Source organism: Carcharhinus amblyrhynchos, chromosome 3, assembly GCF_965287045.1.
Source record: "Carcharhinus amblyrhynchos chromosome 3, sCarAmb.v2.hapA, whole genome shotgun sequence".
Classification (NCBI taxonomy): Eukaryota; Metazoa; Chordata; class Chondrichthyes; order Carcharhiniformes; family Carcharhinidae; genus Carcharhinus; species Carcharhinus amblyrhynchos.
This window is the reverse complement of record NC_137326.1, coordinates 138,358,221-138,378,055: the sequence shown is the minus strand read 5'-3', so window position 1 is coordinate 138,378,055 and position 19,835 is coordinate 138,358,221. Positions and strand designations below refer to the sequence as shown.

Here is a 19,835-nt window from a genome sequence, read left to right as displayed (position 1 = left end):
CTCCTAATTTTACTTTCGCTTGCCAATAGGTACAACTTCCCTGCTTCTTTCTTACCTATTCCCTTCATAATCTTTTCTGTTTCTGTAAGATCTCCCCCCATGCTTCTGAATTCCAATGAGGATAGCCTCAGTCTACTCAGTTTCTTCTCATAAGTCAACACTCTCAACTCCGGAGCCAACCTAGTGAATCTCCTCTGCACCCCATCCTGTGCCAGTATATTCTTTCTTAAGTAAGTAGGCTAAAACTGTATACAGTACTCTAGGGGTGGCCTCACCAGCAACTTACACAGCTGCAACATGACCTCACTGTTTTTAAAATCCATCTTTCTGGCAATGAAGGACAGAATTCCATTTGCCTTCTTAATTAACTGCTGCACCTGCAAACCAACCTTTTGTGATTCATGCACAATGACAGAGGCCCCTCTGCACAGCAGCACGCTGCAATTTTTTTACCATTTAAATAATTGTCCATTTTGCTGTTGTTCCTACCAAAATGGATGATCTCACATTAACCAACATTGCATTCCATGTGCCAGACAGTAGCCCACTCATTTAGACTACCTATATTCCTTTTCAGGCTTTCAGTGTCCTCAGCACACTTCGCTCTGCCACTCATCTTCGTGTCATCTGCAAATTTTGATACACTACACTTGGTCCCCAACTCCAAATCATCTAGGTAAATCATGAAAAATTGTGGACCCAACCTGATCCCTGCGGCACACGACTAGTCACTGATCACCAACAAGAAAAGCAACCATTTACTCCCACTCTTTGCTTTCTGTTAGTTGACCAATTTTCTATCTATGCCAATACATTACCCATAACACTGTGCATCTTTATCTTATGCTGTGGCCTTTGGTGCAGCACCTTGTCAGATGCCTTCTGGAAATCCAGATACAACACATCCACAGGTTGTCCATTGTCCACTGTGGGTGCAATGTTCTCAAAGAATTCCACCAAATTAGTCAAACATGAACCCATGCGGTGTCTCCCCAATGGGAAAATTTATATCCCGATGTCTCGCTATTTCTTCCTTGATGATAGATACAAGCATTCTCCCTACTATAAAAGTTAAGCTAATCAACCTGTAGTTAGCTGCCTTTTGTCTACCTTCCTTTTTAAACAGTGGCATCACATTTGCTGTTTTCCAATCTGGGGAAACCACCCCAAAGTCCAGCAAACTTTGGTAAATTGCCGCTAGTGCATTTGCTATTTCACTCACCATCTCTTTTAGTACCCTGTGATGCATCCATCAGGGCCAGGAGCTTTGTAAGCCTTTAACCCCATTAGCTTGCCCAATACTACCTCTTTCATGGTAATGAGAGTTTTTAGGTCCTCACCTGCTGTAGCCTTCCTGTCATCAAGTTTTATCATGTTGTTTTGTCTTCCACTGTTAAAACTGATACAAAATACCTTTTCAATACCTCAGCCATTTCTTCATTTCCAGTTATCACATCTTGCTTCTCATCCCCTAAGGGACCAATTCTTACTTTAGCCAATCTTTTTCGTCTTATATATTTATAGAAACGTTTGTTGTCTGTTTTTATATTCTGAGCTAGTTTACTCTCATAATCCACCTTCCTTTTATTTATAGCTTTTCTCGTGCCTCTGTTGACCTGTAAAGACTTCCTAATACTCTAGTTTCCTATTGATCTTTGCATTTCCTTTCAATTTGATACTCTCTTTTATTTCCTTAGATATGCATGGCTGATTATCTCGTTTCCTACAGTCCTTCCTTATCGCTGGTATCTCTTATCCCTTAACCTAATTTTTTGGTTGACTTTACATCGCTTTACTTTCATGCCCTCATAAAATTGCCCTCAATTTTAACATGTTTAAAACACTAGTCTTAGAGCCAATCTTCTCTCCCACAAATCAAATGTAAAATTCAATCATATGATCATAGCGACCTTCACTATGATGTCATGAGTTAATCATGTCTTATTGCATAATAGCAGGTCTGGTACAGCCTGCTCTCTGATTGATCCCAGAGCATGTTGTTCTAAGAATCTGTCCAGAAAACCTTCTTTGAGTTCCTCATCTATGCTACTTTTGCTCATCGAGTTTTTCCAATCCCTATATAGATAATGCTCCGCTATGATCATTACCATTTCCTTCTGACGAGCTTCCATTATTACTTCCTTTACACCAGGTCCTACTATCTTCCCATTAGGCCTCTGTACATGAATTTCATAAGTGACTTCTTGCCATTATCACTTCAGATCTCTACTGAAACTACTTCTATATCTGAGTTTCCTGAACGTAGGCCATTTATCTCCATTGTGATAAAGTCACCATTAATGAACAGAACTTTCCCTCCCCTTGTTTCTGGCTTCCCGACCTCCTCAATGTCATGTACGCTTTAATATTCGCTCCCAATTGATGCCATGCTATCTCTGTAATCGTTGTCGGGTCATGGTTTATTATTTTAATTTGCTATCAGTAAATTTGCTTTGTTCCCAATGCTACAGGAATCCGGATACAAAACCTTTCATTTTGCCATTTTGTTAGTTTTTTTAAAGAAAGCTCAAGCCTCATCTGCTGATTTGCTCCATGATTTGCACTCTCTACCATTTTCCATCGTAGTATCTTTCGTTCTTACATGTCTCTACTCCGATTTCTCGAATTTTATCCCTTGCCCGCAGTATTTACTTGAAAACCCAATCTATTTTGTCCAAATATGTGGCTCTTCTCCACAGAGCCCGGATGTAGATTATCTGAACTATTTATCTGAGTACCCAGTTGTCGCAGTGTCCCTGAAGCACAACTCACTTCTACCACTCCAGTCTTTGATCTACATATGAATTGCTCTAATTTTATTTACCGCCTGCCAATCGTGAATATCTTAAAATTTTTGCTTTTATGTTTAGTACCTAGCTCCTTGTTCTCTCTATGCAAGCATTTCTTTCCTAGTCTTACCTATGTTACTACTATCTCCCTGGACCATGAGCACTGGATCCTCCACTTCCCAATACAAATTCCTATCCAGGATTGAGCCGACATCCGGAACCACAAAAGGTTGTGAGTCTTCGGCACTCTCTTCCTTAATACATTGTGGAAGCAGCCTTTGAATACTTTTAACGCAGAGGTGTATAGATTCGTGCTAAGAAGTGAAGTGATAAGTTATTGGGATAGGTAGCATTTAGGTTTCACGGTACTAGCAGACCTAATTAAATAGCAGAACACGCTCGAGTGGATGAATGATCTAATCCTACGTCTGGACAAAATCAGAACGTGATCTGGAACACAAAGGGCTTTGGAAGATAGTTAAATACAGCCTTTCAAAGATTAATTACAAGTGTACTGAAAAAGGAAACAGTTGGAATGTTGTGTGGAGAGCACTAGAGAATAGGGCTAATTAAGAGGTCGTAAAGCTGGTACACCTACGATAGACCGAGTGGCTATTCCTGTGGTGGAAGGTACTAAGAACGTAAATTAAGGTGACTGAAACCGCCACTTTTATAGGAAATGTTAGCACAACCGACTGTGGAAAACGAGAGAAGCAGCAAATCTTCAGTAACTTTGTTTTCACTTTAAGCAAATAAACTCAATGCTCAGCGCATTCTCCAGGCTCGTTAAAATCGGCAGGTGGAGACCTTTTCAGGATCAGCCGGAATCTCACGCTGAATTTATATTAATAGGCCGTATTCCCAACATAATTGTACTAGCTCTGAGCAATGGAAATACAACCCCTGATGCAACAGCTTCCCAGGGCACTGGAGATAATCTGTGGAACTCCTCTGGGTGAAAACGATGATATCTGCATATTCCAGGTCTATCAAGCACATAAATACTGTTTTCTTCGGCAGCCAGGAGATAAATAGTTACTTCAAGCGATCATCAGTCGGTATTTGAGCGGATTCCGTAAGATGCGATTTACAACTGTGACGGGGCTTTGGTTGTTAATACTACTTAGGCAAAGTCTTTCTGTTGCTGAACCGTTCTGTAGACCTCAAGACAAGTTTACCACTCGCGGATTGACACAGGATGGGGACGTTATTCTGGGTGGGTTATTCATCGTCCATTTCAGAACAATTCCCTTGAATAATTCATTACAGTCCAAACCAGAGGAGGTGCAATGCCGGGAGTGAGTATTAATCCATTTTTTGCTGCCCTGTTTCAGTGAGAACTTTCTGTATGAAACAAAGTAAAACTGAACGTTCCAGACAGCTTTTGCATCCTCGCTGTTGGGCTGCACCAACCGCTGCATTTGGGCGGAGCGAAGCAAGCTCCAACAAAGAGAAACGTGGAAACGATCGGATGATCCGTTTTCCTTTTCTTCAAGCTCTTTCATGGGATGCGGGCACCGCTGGCTCGGCCAGCATTTATTGCCCATCCTTCATTGCCCATACAAAGATGGTGGTCAGCTGTTTTTAAACCGCTGCAATCCATCTGGCGTAGATACGCCCAAAGTTCGGGTTTGGCCCAGCAACAGTTCAGCAACGATATAGTTCCAAATCCGGATATTGTGTGGATTGGACAGGAGCTTGCAGGCGCTCGTGTATCTGCTCCCCTTTGTCTTTCCATCGCGAGTTGGGACGATACTGTCGAAGGAGAGTTAATAATCGCCGCAGTGCATCTTGCAGATGGTGCACACTCGTGGAAACTGTGAATTCAAGTAGGTTGCTTGGTCATGGATGGCCTCATTTGAATCCAGATGTTTGTGGTCGTGTGTTTCGAGGGGCTGCCTAAGGAACTTTTGTGAATTTCTGCAATGCGTCTTGTAAATAGTGCAGACTGAGGCCACTGTACGTCAGTTGGCGGGGGGAGGGGGTGGGTTGGTGGGGGCGGGGGGGCGGAGGTGGAATCGTTAGTTGTAGAAAGGGCACCAATCTAGTAGGTTGCTTTGTCCTGGAAGTTGTCTGCCATTTACTGTATATTTCCTAACTGCATTAGACCTTCCAAAATGCATTATCTCACATTGGTCCGGTTTAAACTCCACCTCCCATCTCTCTGCTCAAGCCTCCAGCCAATTTATATCCTGTTGCATCTTCTGATGGTTCTCAGCGCTATCCACAAATCAACCAATCTTTGCATCATCTGCAAACTTACTAATCAAACCAGTTATATTTTCCTCTAAATCATTTTTATATATTCCGAACAGCAATGGCCCAAGAACTGATCCGCTGAGGATTGTCACTCGTCACAGCCCTCCATTCAGAAACGCACCCTCCTACTGCTACCCTCTGTCTTCGATGACAGAGCCAGTTCTTTATTCACCTTGCTAACTTGCCTCTGATCCTATGCGACTTCACCTTCTGCACCAGTGTGCCATGAGGGACCTTGTCAGGGACTTACTGAAGTCCATGTAGACAACATCCACTGTCCTACCCTCATCAATCATCAATACACAGGTCACTGAAAGTGGCAACACAGGTGGACAAGGTAGTCAAGAAGGCATATGGCATGCTGCCTTCATCAGCCGGGCATTGAGTTTAAAAATTGGCAAGTCATGTCGCAGCTTTATAGAACCTTAGTTAGGCCACACTTCGAATATAGTGTTCAATTCTGCTCGCCACACCACTAAAAGGATGTGGAGGCTTGGAGGGGGTAAAGTAAAGCTTTACCAGAATGTTGCCTGGTATGGATGGGATTGGCTATGAGGAGTGGTTGGAGAAACTTGGTTTGTTCTTACTGGAACGACAAAGGTTGAGGGGTGACCTGTTAGAAGTCTACAAGATTATGAAGGACACGGGCAAAGAAGATAATCAGAAGCTTTTTCCCAGGGTGGAAGATCAATTACTAGGGACCATAGGTTTGAATTGCGAGGGGCAATGTTTAAAGAGATGTAAGAGGCAATTTTTTTTACACAGACGGTGGTGGATGCCTGGAACTCGTTGCCGGGGCAGGTAGTGGAAGCAGATACGGTAGTGACTTTTAAGCGGCATCTGGAGAAATACATGAATAGGATGGGAATGGAGGGATATGGTCCCCGGAATAGTAGGGTGCTTCAGTTCGGTCGAACAGCATGGTCGGTGCAGGCTTTGAGGGCCAAAGGGCCTGTTTCTGTGGTGTAACTTTCTTTGCTCTTTGTTCTTTGACGTGCTCTTTGAACGTTTCTGGAGCTGCACTCATCCAGGCAAGTGGAGCTTATTCGATCACAGTGCAGCTTGTGCTTTGTCGATAGTGGACAGGCTCTGGTGAGTCAGGAGGTGAGTTACTCACTGCACAATTCCCAACCTCTGACCTGGGCTTATAACACATAAATTCTATAGATAGTCTTACATCACGGGAGATGGTTAGATTTTCTCTTGTTGTAATGAGACACCACCTATCACTTGTGTGGTGTGAATGCTACTGTCTAGGCCTGAATGTGATCCATGCTGTGATACATATGGACACGTACGGACTGCTTCAGTACCTAAGGAATTACGAATAGTGCAGAATACTCTAAAATTATTAGTGAATATCAAATTTCTGACCTAATGAGGAAGTGAATATCATTGATGATGTTTGGGATAGGTTTCTATTCTGAGGAACTCCACCAACCATACCTCCAGATTGTGGTGATGACAACAAACAGCCTCAACCATATTCCGTTATGCTAGTATGACGCCAGTTAATGGCAAGTTTCCTCCGCATCCATTTGACCTCAATTTCGTTGATACATTGCAAGTTTCAAACATGATTTTATGCTCAGGTAGAGCTGGAATCAGCAACATTCTGATTCGGCGGGTCGTGTGTTATGCCCTTAATTAAAAGTGGCTGATAGTGAGTAACACGTCTGTGTGTGAAGCTGAAAGTGTGCAACAACTCTGAATTACAATAAGTAATATTACAAATTGTGCTCTTTCGAATGCATAAAATGTTTGTCTGCAATTAATAACCATGCTGTGTTCATCAGCTATATTGTCATCCTATGACTGCTGAGTGGGAGTAACAATACTATAACATTAAGAATAAAAAGTTAATATTTGCAAACAAAATTCGAGTCATACAATTTTACAGAAATGTCTGTCGACTATCAAGCAGTTATACAATTTTCCAACACTTAATCCGCTGCCTTGTGTGCTGCTACCTGCCTCTACCACACTTTCAGGCAGTGAATTCCGTATTCCCACCACCCTCTTTATGAAGAATTCTGTCCTCAAATCCGCTGTAAATATCCTGCCCCTTACCCTAAATCTGTCCTCTGGTTATTGACTCCTCTACAGAGGGGCAACAACCTTCCTGTCTGCGCTATCTATATTTCCTCATGGTTGTGTGTACATCTCATATTAGCCTTCCTCAGTTTTCTTTGCTCTGAGGAAAACAGCCCCAGCCATCTGGCCCCTCTCCCGAGCGGGAACGCTCTGACACAGCAACATCCTGGAGAATTACCCCTGCACCTTCTCTAATGCAATCACATGCTTACTATCGTGTGGCGACAAGAATTATACATTCATTTAGCTGTGGCCGAACGAGCGTTTTATTCAGCTCCGTCATAACCTGTCTGTTCCTACATTCTGTGCCTCGGCTAATGAAGACAAGTACACTGTATGCTTTCTTCACCACTTTATCTATCTGTCCTGCTGGACTGCCTAGCATCCTAACGATCACTGTATATTCCCTTGCCTTTTTCTTCCTCCCAAAATGCATCACCCACACTTTTCTGGGTTTAATTCCATTTGCCACCATAATGCCCAACTGAGCAGTCCACCTATATCGCCTGTTATCTAAGGCTTTGCCCCTTTGCTATTTTTCACACCATCAATTTTCGTGTTATCTGCGACGTTACACATCATAACTCCCACATTCACCTCTAGATCATTAATGTACATTTCTAACACCGGGGGCTGGGGGGGGGGGGGGGGGGCGGGCGGCATCAGCGATCCTTGCAGTACACCACTGGACACACACTGTCAGACATTACATCGATTGACATCCTCTGCCTTCTACATTAAGGAAATTTTGGATCCAATTTGTCACGTTATCCTTCTTGATTAGTCTCCCATGTGGGACCTTCTCAAACGTACTGAAGTCTAAGTAGTCTACAACAACTGCACTGGCCTCATCTAAACACTGAGTTACCTTCTCGAAAAATTGAATCAAATTTATTGGAAACCATTTCTCCTGACAAAGCCATGCTGACTATCTTCGATGAATCATTGCCTCTACAAGTGTAGATGAACACTGTTCTCAGAGGTTTTGCACTTTGGGATGCTCTTTCGGTGATTCTGTGCGGACTCGGTGGGCTGAACGACCCCCTTCTTCTACACTTTAGGGGTTCCATGGTTCCATGGACCTTCTGATTGAGTGTATTTAAATATATCAGCCCTTTATTCATTCAACATGACAATATTAATAATTACTGGTTTTACTGAATTTGTTAGCATTATGTGTTATGAATCAGAGAAAATTCAAGGTATTTGTTGTACATACAGAAACCCCACCGTAGAAACAACATTTTGATACTGACAAAGATGCACCGGTTCTAACGCTTAACAATGTGAGAAAGCAGTGTTAACAATGCATCAAGTATTATGTCAATTCCATTCAATGTTTCTATTACATTAAGCTAACGAGCGGCATTGAGTTACAATCCGTTAATTTTCAAGATTTTGGCGTGCTGTTAAGGTCAGCATGCATCATCTATCTCCGTCTGTCACCTAAGTGAAATGATCGCTCTGCTTCTTGATCGACTGCAGGTTTCTGGTACCACGGAGGGTTTTGCTGGCCACTTTGTTGTGGGATAGAGTTGTGCACAAGCAAACTCAGGTTTGGAATTCTGATTGCACTGCTTCACGGGTATTTGCGAACCAACTCGGTTTTTAAGATATTCCAACAGTTCTTGTCATATTTACCGATACTATCGTGTTGTCTAAAGTGGATAAAAATACAGGAACTGCCATGGCGACAGATCAACTCATTCATCGGACGATGAGTCGATGTACCTGGATTACTGGTCCGATGATATTATGGGACAAACTTAGGTGGGACTGTATGACTGATAAAATGAGATTGAACGTCCCTTTCTGCTATCCAGAGTGCGCAGCTTTTTTCTACAGGTCGCTGTACTTCCACACCGAGGTTGACCCGCAGGATCAATGTTTTAAAAGACGGTTTTACTTTGTGTGACAATTTATAAACACAACCTACAATACTGCAAACGTAAAGTTTCGTCGGTTCTGCGTCAAAATGTTTAACTTAAACAGGGTATAAAACGGGAGACATCTGATTAGTCGTCTTTCACGATCGAATAATTGCTTAAAAGAGAAGAAAGAGCGAATAGGCCATAAGTCCCCTCGATCCCGTTCTTCAATTCAGTAATAAAACGATTGAATAAAACTCCACTTTCTCGGCTCAAAGAAAATGGCGAGGAGAAATACACTTTGATGGCCAATCTGATATCTCCCGTTTTACACCTGTAGCGGAGGTTGAAATGCCGCCTCTAATGGTTTGATTAAGTAAACCGCATGTATTCACTGGTGTATCTCAGCCAGGTGCTTCAACTGACTCCGCTGTAAGTGATCTCAAATAGGTTGAAGTGGCACAGGTTACCTTCCAACAACTATCCAACGATACTTGCGGTAAATATTTGTATCTGTTTATATTGGACGGCTGAGTAGATAATGGAACGACTTTGATTCCGTCTCTCCCATTCTGGAATGTTTTCATGCGCAACTTATTCATTGAGCAAAGCGATATTAATCGGATATTGGAGGCAAACTCATGTGGATTGACGCAATATGCGCCATGATTTTCCTTGATGCACAATTTTTGTTTCCAAATATAGTAAATAATTTTGTTCCACTGCTCATCTCACACAGGATTTTCGGTTGCGTTTTTATATAATCTCAACTCTAGACGTTAAAGTCAATGTGATAATCAAATGGCAGATTCTTGAAACGTGGACTTGTAATTGAACGAATTAATATTAACTCTCGCATAATGACAACAGGACTTTGTTCAGAGCTTTGCTGGAAGTATCAAAATGGAAAAGATCAATTAACATTAAAATATCTCACCCCTCTCTGGGATATAGTAGAATAGAATTTACAGTACACAAACAGGCCTTTCTGCCCATCATACTTGTTCCGGCTCCCGAAAGTTCTACCCAGCGAGTCCCATCCTTCAACCCTCTTTCTGTTGCCCTTTAAGTTAATCAGTTTCAAGAATGTATCATTCTCTCTTTTGAAACCTCCTGTGGACTCCGCCTCCATCATGTTCTTATCATTCTCCCAAGTAGCACATTACAAATTCCAACAACTCCATGAAGGAAGCAGTTTTTTCTCTTCTCACTGCATGCTGTCTCGCTGACCCCAAGTCACTGACATACCAACTGGTGGAAACAGAATATCCTTCTTTATCTTGTCAAAATTGATCATAGTTTTGAACGCCTCAGTAAGGTCACCACTTAACCTTCTTTGCTCCAAGAAGAATGAACCAAATTTCCCTAATCTTTCCTATTTCGCAGTAACTTCATTGCAGTGTTAATGCAAGTCTACTTGAGACTAGAAAGTCTAAAAATCCACAATCCTGATACCATTCTAGTAAATCTCTTTACTCTCTCTTGAGAGTGATCATTTGTGATTATTTGCAATATATTACTCAGACCTACTGTAGTTATGACTTGGATCAGAAATGCATGTTTCGTGAAAAAGCCAAAAATAGCAATGTTGGTGGATACATCAACGTAGAGCTAATTATGTTTGTGTTCTAGGTTCAACCTTCGTGCATTGCGTTGGGTCCAAACAATGATTTTCACAATTGAGGAAATAAACAGAGATCCATTTCTCCTTCCGAACACAACGTTAGGTTACATGATTATGGACAGTTGTGACGTACCCTCCGAAGCCCTTAAAGGAACTTTTCAGATATTGAATGGCAATGAAAATGCTCATTTGCGTGACACCTGTCATGGTTTCTCTTCGGTGCCCCTTATAATAGGTGATGCGGGATCTTCACGATCTGCCGCCGTGTCAAGAATTTTGGGACTTTTTGGAATTCCCTTGGTAAGAATCAGGACGTTTCAGCATAATGGAACTTTGCTGATGTCGGTTCTTTAACTGCTCATTGTTCTATGTGCCCGAATCCAATTTCCTGCACTATCCCCATGTCTAGTTATAGCAAATTATTAGCTAATTGTTGATTCTTCGGCAATAGTCAGTTGATGGAATATGTCTTCCTCTAACAAAGCTGAAGGAAACAAAAACCTTTAACATCGGTACATTTTGCCTCATGGTAATTTTCTGGGTCACTTTGTTCTAACATTAAAGTGAAGGGTGTGTTCGAGGGGAGTAATGGCCTATTCATTCTCCAACTTATTATCGAATCGATTTTTGACTATTTGCCCTCTGGCCTGAATCACTTTCTTAGTTATAAAACCTCTGTGACATCCTCTTTTAACTTTGCATATTTCGTAGTATTTTCTTTCTTATTTTAGCTTTGCAAACCTCGTAGGTCCTCCCCACATTGAAATATCAAATTCAAACGCAATATAGCTTAACCAATGCATAGCACATGACTACTATCACGATTTTCATTTACTATTGCCTGGATTCCCGTACTCTTTAAATTTCGCCCGCGATTCCATTTTAAGAATCATAAATTCTACGCACATACCCTTCCCTTTTAGAGTGTTACAGCTGTAATCGACCCTTGAGATGCCACTTCCTCCACGATTGTTCCCGACTAAGTTCCTAGAATCAGGTTACATGAGAAAATAAATCTCGTTTTATATCGCGGACTGCTTGATTAGGATTTGGAATGTACTGCCTACGGGTGTGGAGAAGGAATATTTAATCCTGTCTTTTAAAAAGGAATTTGATAATAAACTTAATACAGAAAGCTAAATTTGGGTTCAAGGGCAAGCTGCGGGGTGTAGGATTAACCGAGTCACTCTTGAAGAGATTAGACAGGAAGGCGATGCGTCGAATGGCCTCCTTTTGGCTGTAACTGTTTTGCGTTTCCATGATTTTGTGATATCTGCTATCCATTTGTTAAGACTTTAAGACATTTACTTAAAGACAATCAATTCATCTTTCAATGGTTGGATTTTCGTGGCCCTGTTTTTTTCAAACTCCTTCCGTTCGTGAATTTGAACTATATAATAACATGCTTCCTTACTTCATGTCAGTGTTAATTCACATCTACTCACGTTACAGGTCAGTTATTTTGCCTCCTGTGCTTGTCTAAGCAACAAGAATGAGTTCCCAACTTTTCTCCGAACAGTTCCAAGTGACGCCGTCCAAATCAAAGCTCTGCTGAGCCTTGTAAAATATTTCAAATGGAGTTGGGTTGGTGTCGTTGCTGTTGATAGCGACTATGGCCGGTTTGGTATTCAATCGTTCGCTGAGGAAATCTGGAATTCTAATGTCTGCATCGCCTACATCGAATTTATCCCTGCCGGTCGTGCCAATGTCAGAATGTCACAGATTGTAGATACAATCACAAAATCATCGGCAAAAGTGATCATATTGTTTTGTGGAGAGAGCGACACGTTTGCTTTGATTAAAGAACTCAGACTAAGAAACATTACCGACATCCAGCTGATAGCAAGTGAAGCCTGGGTCACCTCATCTCTGATTTGGACAGAGGAAAGCCAGGAAATTTTGACTGGAACAATTGGCTTTGGAATCAGGAAAGCAGAAATTCCTGGACTCAGAGAGTTTTTAGTCAAACTTCATCCTTCCACATCACCAGATAACCCGTTTGTGGAGGAATTCTGGCAAGAGGTTTTTGATTGCAAGATAAACTCACGAGGCAAAAGAACAGGGCGAAAAAAATGGCTATTTCCCAACAAGCCATGTACAGGTTCAGAGAGTTTGAACTCAAGTAAGAACATATACACCGATGTGTCGCAGCTCAGGGTTTCCTACAACGTTTATAAAGCAGTATATGCTGTAGCACACGCCCTTCATAATTTACAATCGTGTGAAAATGGGAAAGGCCCATTTATCAACAAAACATGTGGTCAAAAATCAAACATCGTACCTTGGCAGGTAAGATACATTTTCTTCCTTCTCTAATAAAATGGGATGCAGCAAAAATAATTCATCACAACAAATTATTGACAAATCTGACAGAGCCTCTAGCTGTGAAGTAGAAATTCAAATAATAATTTGTGGTTCATTCTGCCAGTCCCCGACTTTATGGGTAATGGTTACTGACTATTTCCTCTGGTACACAGTTAAGATTGTGTTGTTCTTTTACGATTTCGACCTTTCACATTCATTCGTCTAATTATTAAAAATAATTGTAAAATTCACAAAGGTTTCACGTTTTGTCTTTGTTAAGCTTTTACACTATCTGAAAGAAGTCAAGTTTACGAACAAATTTGGTGAAGAAATAAGCTTTGATAGTAACGGAGATCCGATCGCCTCATATGACCTGATCAACTGGCAGAGGCGCGCTGATGGCACAGTTGATTTTGTGAAGGTTGGCTTGTATGATGCAGCACGACCAGAAGGGCAAAGTCTCATGTTGGATGAAAGCGCCATCTTCTGGCATGGAGGCCAAAACTCGGCAAGTCTCTTTTCAAGCTTTAAGCGTGAATTTGCTACATTTTTTTGTCTCTGCAGACCATGTTTGATTTCAGTTCCCGAGCAAATAAAAAGACATTTTTTTGTAGCATCTGTATTGAAAACGGAGGGATTTGGTGTTGCAGACAGTTGTATCAACAAGAAGCGACCAGCATGTTATAATCTACGTCAGCATTGCACCTCGTCTCCAACCTTCAAAATACAAAGCGTTTGCGTCGACGTGACTTTTTTATTCCTTGCACTATTAGAATTCAGTCTTTTCAGAAGAATACCGAACATAGTAAGCCCTTAAATTATTTACATATGGTTTTCACCGTATAATTATCGCTATTTCACCAATGTGCCCGCCAAAGCGCCTGATTTTCCATTAACTGCAATACAGGCTATCATTTGTGCCTGGTTCTTCCTAGCAACACCCTGCGGAATGTTTCAGGGGCAGTCCATTTAATCTATTTAACTCCAGCATAGATTCTCTTGAAAACTTGCTACTGTTTGCCTCAGCGCAAGGAGAGGAATTTCCTGTCACCTTGCGCGGCCCTGTCCTGTTCTTAATGTTGGTTTTTCCTAAAATTCTGGAATCTGGAGTTAACTGTTACATTGTCCATCGCCAAGACAGTTTTCGCTTCAAGTTGCTCCATTCTGGGATTTCATTTTCATCTATTAAGTGTACCCCAGCGTCATGTCCAGTCTGCAGTGGTTTCAAAGAGCTCATGCATTTTTAAGTCCAGTGGTAAACTGATCACCTAAATGGCATTTACTGCATCGAAACATGTCTCAATGACAGCCTGTTTTTTTCTTCCAAAAAACGTACCTCTCAGCGCATTCTAATGACCAATTAACTCGAGCAAATCCGAAAATGTGCCTTGAGGTGGTGAAGAAGAAACTGGAAGAATGTGCTGCTCATTGCTGATTCCTCCTTCACCTTGCCTCCCAATTCCTATTCGTCTTGCACTTCTGTCCGTTTGGTTTATCAAGATTGCACTGGCAATATAGCTCCCAAATATCTCCCGTTCTGTCTAAAGTTCACTTACACGAATTTAATCTTTCCGTCCCCCTCCACCTCTCTCCGCCTCTCCTCCCCCCCCAGCTCACCGTGGTGAAATCAATGTGTTGTGCAAGTTATCCCACTCCGCCATTCATTTCCCATATTCAATCCCTTCACCCGTCCTGCCTTCTACCATTTCGGCATTTTTGAAAAATTAAATACAGTTTGAGGAAGCACTTTCTTTCTCGAAGTGATCTTAGAAGTGCCTTGGTAATCAATTCTGGGTTTTCAAGAAAGGATGAAATACCCGGATGTTTTACCGAACATGAGAATAGAAGCAGAGACAATATTAATTACATTTACGCTGTTTTACGCTAGTTTGTGTGGCCACGTCACCGAAATTGAGATGATGGTCTACAGTGTCTTGTAGTAGCAATAGAACTGCGTTAAACGAGACTAGAAAAGCAGCTGGCAAACCAAAGATTCTTGGCATTTAGTATTCGATTCCCCATAAATCAAAGTTCATAGATGAAAGCTCGTATCCTCTGCAATCGTGATTTTGTAGTTGCCGATTACTACAGCAGCTATTGGCATTGGGAATAAAACAAATTAAGATGGCCCGAAGGTAGTAACAAATTTGCGTAGAGCCCTCTAAATCTTCAGATTCACACTTAACACAAACATAATGAACATGCCATCCCATACTGTTAAATATTCCATAGGATATAACTGACACCCTCAACAAGTTTCTATATGAAACAGCGAACTATTTAAGTTATATTGTTGAAATTGGTTTTTGAAGGCATTTCTTTTAACTGCGGGGTTCTGAGTTGCAGCTTCCTTCAAAGCTTTGGTGTTGGACCAGAAAACTTCCCAGAGCCAACAATTTGGAAGGCGGAACATTTGAGCAGGAGCCAAAGTTCATTCTGTTCATTATAATGAACTCAATATCACGTTTTAAAACAATAGTAGCTTACCATTATTTCCTGGACTGCCATTCGTTTTTCCTATAATACCAAACCCTGTGCTTAATTTTTAATGTTTGACTGTTACTCAGTTTGAGGAGATGAAAAAGTTATTGCCAATATCCAGTGCTAATGTTGAAAAATTCTAACTTATCTACATTCGTGATGTGTGGTTGGATTTCTCAAATCTCTTCCGGTTCTTCTGCAAACTGCGCTAAATAGGTGTTCTCTAGTTCTTCATCTGTCCATCAGTGGGGGCATTTTAACACATCTACTCTGTCCAAGCATTTCCTATCAGATTGGTTTGCGGACTTGCCTTCTTCAAAAATCGCCACTGCCAGCTTCACCAATCTACCGACATAACTGTAGTCACTCTTACCTAAAATCATTCCTGTAAATCTTTCCTGTACCCTACCTAATGCCTCCCATCTTTCCGAAATGCTCAGGATGGGGCATAGTTTCCTAGTTGAGACGTATGATGTGGTTTGTAAACATTCACTTCCTTGTTTCTGCACTGTTTGCCTTTATTTATAAAGCGCAGGTTCCCATATTTTTTCGTTCGCGGTGCTCTCAAACTACGTTGTCAACACATATGAAACCAGATCCATCTGCTCTTTCATCCTCTTTAGAATTGTTTATATTAATTTAAATGTTTTCCCTCGTACTTCCCACCAAAATATATTACTACACATTTCCCTGTGTTAATTTTCATTTGGCGCCCGTCGGCCCACCGAGTTAGCTTGTCTGTGTCCTCTTGGTGTCAATCACTATTCTTCTCACCAATCACAATCCTTTCACGTTTACTGTCAGCTGTAAAGTTTGAAATATTACCCATGGGCACGCAACTCTATTTAATTAAGATAGATCCTAGAAAGCAGTGGTCATAGTTAGTTTATGTGGATAGAGTCATGCTAAATTGGCCCTCCGTGACCCAATATGTGGAGGTTAGAGGGTTCAGCGGGATAAATACGTGGGATTACATGGATAGAGCCTGGGTAAGGTGCTCTGTCGGAGAGTCGCTGCAGTCTCGACGCGTCTCCTTCTGCAGTGCAGAGATTTGATGAAATATGGCAATATTTTGGACTGCAGCTAGTTCGACTTGATGATTTAGGAACTTTCACAGAACCCATACAGAAGCCATTCGGCCAATTGATTCTGCACCCACCCACTTTTCGAAAGAGCATCTTACCCAGGCTTTCCCGCCCTATCCCCGTTACGCCGCGCATTTAGCATGGCCAAACCACTTACACTGCACATTGCTGAACTTTGGAAGCAAACCGGAGTACCGGATGAAACACACGCAGGGACGGTGAGAACGTGCAAACTCCAATATGGTTGCCTTTTAAAAGCATCCAATCCAAGTCCAGAAAAGCGGAAGTTGTTACAAAAAAAATTTCGCGAAGTGGAATGAAAACGCTAATCTCATAGAAACACAACAGTACAGAAAGAGGCCATTCCGCCCATCGAGTCTGCACCGAACACAATTCCACCCAGGCCCTACCCCCATATCCCTACATATTTACCCACTAACCCCTCGAACCTACACCTCTCAGGACCCTAAGGGCAATTTTTTTAGCAAGCCAATCAACCTAACCCGCACATCTTTGGACCGTGGGAGGAAACCGGGGCAACCGAAGGAAACCCACGCAGACACGAGGAAAATGTGCAATCTCCACACAGACAGTGACCCAAGCCGGGAATCGAACCCAGGTCCCTGGAGCTGTGAAGCAGCAGTGCTAACCGCTGTGCTACCGTGCGGCCTTAATCTGTGGACAGAAATGTTTTTAAGAACACTGAATAGCTCACGATACAATCACATTCTGAACCACCATACACATTGGGATTGCGTGGAATAAAACAGCGTTAAAAACAGTTTCTTTGTCTCCGCAGGTACCATTGTCAGTTTGCAGTTTCAGCTGTCCAACAGGTACAAGGAAAGCAGCGCGGAAAGGCCAGCCAATTTGCTGCTTTGATTGTTTGCCATGTGCTGATGGGGAAATTAGTAATGAAACAGGTATCCAATATTGACCGACTTACATTTTAACACAGTATTAAACACATTATATTAAAGATGAAGACTGTATCATCAGCTATGCTAATTTCTCCTTCTGTGAGCATGAAAACCCTTCTACTGCCTTGATTGGATTGATTTATTATTGTTAGAATGTACAGTCAACACTATTATTTCTTGCGCGCTATACCGACAAAGCATTCCGTTCATAGAAGGAAAGGAGAGACTGCAGAACGTAGTGTCGCAGTCATAGCTAGGGTGTAGAGAAAGATCAGCTTAATATTAGATAGGTCCATTCAAAAGTCTCATGGCAGCAGCGAGCCCTAATCACTCAAGTCAGTTAAAGTGGCGTGGACCAGAGTAGGTTGCAAATCAAGCGTTTTGTCTTATTGCCCTTTGCTTGCTATATCCGCTTTAGTAGTCATTGTAACCTTTTACTGCGTTTTGTCCGCTAAGGCTTCCGCCATAAGTAGGTAGAAGCTCATTAACATATTCAAATCAGGATTCGTTTTTGACTGCGTTTTTACTGGCGACGAAGAGAGAAAATCGTGTCGCCAGTTTGCCAATTTGAAACCAGTCTGGATATACATGCAGCCTTCCAAAGCTAAATGTAAAATATTTATTGTATTGGACGATCAGCAGTCTTTTGGGCACCATCGCAAAACGTAATAGCCACTCCTGCTGAATTCCCATTTCCCTGCCATAAGATTCTCAGAAAACTCCAGTAGCCGTAGCAGTGCCCAAACACCCTTTATTGCCTACAGGCTAGATGACACAGCCTATCAGACCTACGCTCATCGATCACTGGTAGATGAAGTGCAGGAATTAAAGTCTACCAGACAATCCGGATGATTGATTTGTAACACATAGACATGAAGTGGGATGGGGATTCCAATACAGAAACATTCACTCTTGTGCTTCATGTAACTCTGGTAGCTTCAACAGATGGTAACAAACACATCATGGAAATAGCACACAGCAAGTTGAAATTTTATCATGTGCATCGTAGAAAAGTTTTGCCAGTGAGTAAAATTCCACTTTATCGGGCAGAAAATTGTCGGGAGTCAATCGAGTGATCGTTGTGCAAATTTTCTGATGTTTCTTTAGCATGGAAATTGAATGGAACTTTGAGCAGCGTATATAATTATTGATTGGTTAAATACCGTAAGCTTTTGAACGAGCTTGATTTGAAAGCCAGCGATATAGATCATACAAAAAAGGAAACTAATTTTCAAGTATTTAAATTTCTTTATGTCCCTTTACAGATTCTATTGAATGCTTGAGATGCTCAGCAGAACAATGGTCGAATTATGAAAAAAATGAATGTGTGCCAAGAGAAAATGAGTACCTCTCCTTTCAGGACGAAATCGGAATAACACTGGCGGCGGTTTCACTGTTTGGAGCTTGTATCGCAGGAGCTGTTGCAGCAGTTTTCTTTTATTTCATAAACACTCCTATTGTAAGGGCTAACAATTCGGAATTGAGTTTCCTTCTGTTAATCTCATTAATACTCTGCTTTCTCTGCTCCATTGCATTCATTGGACAGCCATCGCCATGGTCATGTATGGTGCGTCACACTGTGTTTGGGATTAGCTTTGTTCTGTGTATTTCCTGTATTCTCAGTAAAACTCTAGTGGTCCTGATGGCATTTAAAGCAACCCTACCATCCAGTAATGTGATGAAATGGTTTGGACCCAAACAACAACGATCAATTGTCTTTCTCTGCACATTGATTCAAATTATAATCTGTGTGATCTGGTTGGTGACATCTCCCCCAGTTCCAGTTAAAAACACCAAGTATCAAAGCTCTAAAATTATCCTCGAGTGTGATGTTGGCTCCATAGTTGCTTTCTCCTGTGTATTAGGTTACATCGGGATCTTAGCTTGCATGTGTTTTGTTTTGGCTTTTTTGGCCCGTGCTTTACCGGACAGGTTCAATGAAGCTAAATTTATAACTTTCAGTATGCTCATCTTTTTTGCAGTTTGGGTAACTTTCATCCCCGCTTACGTGAGCACTCCTGGAAAATATACAGTGGCTGTGGAAATATTCGCAATTTTAGCATCGAGCTTTGGGTTGTTGATCTGTATCTTTGCTCCAAAATGTTATATTATATTGTTAAAACCGGAAGAGAACACCCGGAAAACCCCGAACCGTCAAACCAGATAGAAATGGGATAAATTAAATCAGGCACCGCGGGTCGGCTAGATGGCACAGTGATTAGCATTGCTACCTCACAGTGCCAAAGACCCGCGTTCGATTCCTAGCTTGGGTCACTACGTGTGTGGAGTTTGCACATTCTCCCCGCGGCTGCATGGGTTTTCTCCGGGTGCTCCAGCTTCACCCCAAAGTCCAAAGATGTGCAGTTAGGTGAATCGGCTAAATTCTTCCTCAGTGTACCCGAACAGGACTG

The 19,835-nt window shown here is 41.8% G+C and overlaps 1 protein-coding gene across 1 annotated transcript; it reads left to right on the top strand.

The window, feature by feature from the left end:
* The first annotated feature begins 3,950 nt into the window (after positions 1-3,950).
* LOC145341287 (extracellular calcium-sensing receptor-like) lies at positions 3,951-19,591 on the top strand. Its single transcript, XM_080186210.1, has 6 exons — positions 3,951-4,087; positions 10,643-10,934; positions 12,087-12,923; positions 13,219-13,446; positions 17,304-17,427; positions 18,690-19,591. The coding sequence occupies exons 2-6, from the start codon at positions 10,677-10,679 to the stop codon at positions 19,589-19,591; spliced, it is 2,349 nt and encodes a 782-aa protein (XP_080042336.1). The 5' UTR covers positions 3,951-4,087; positions 10,643-10,676.
* Positions 19,592-19,835: the final 244 nt, after the last annotated feature.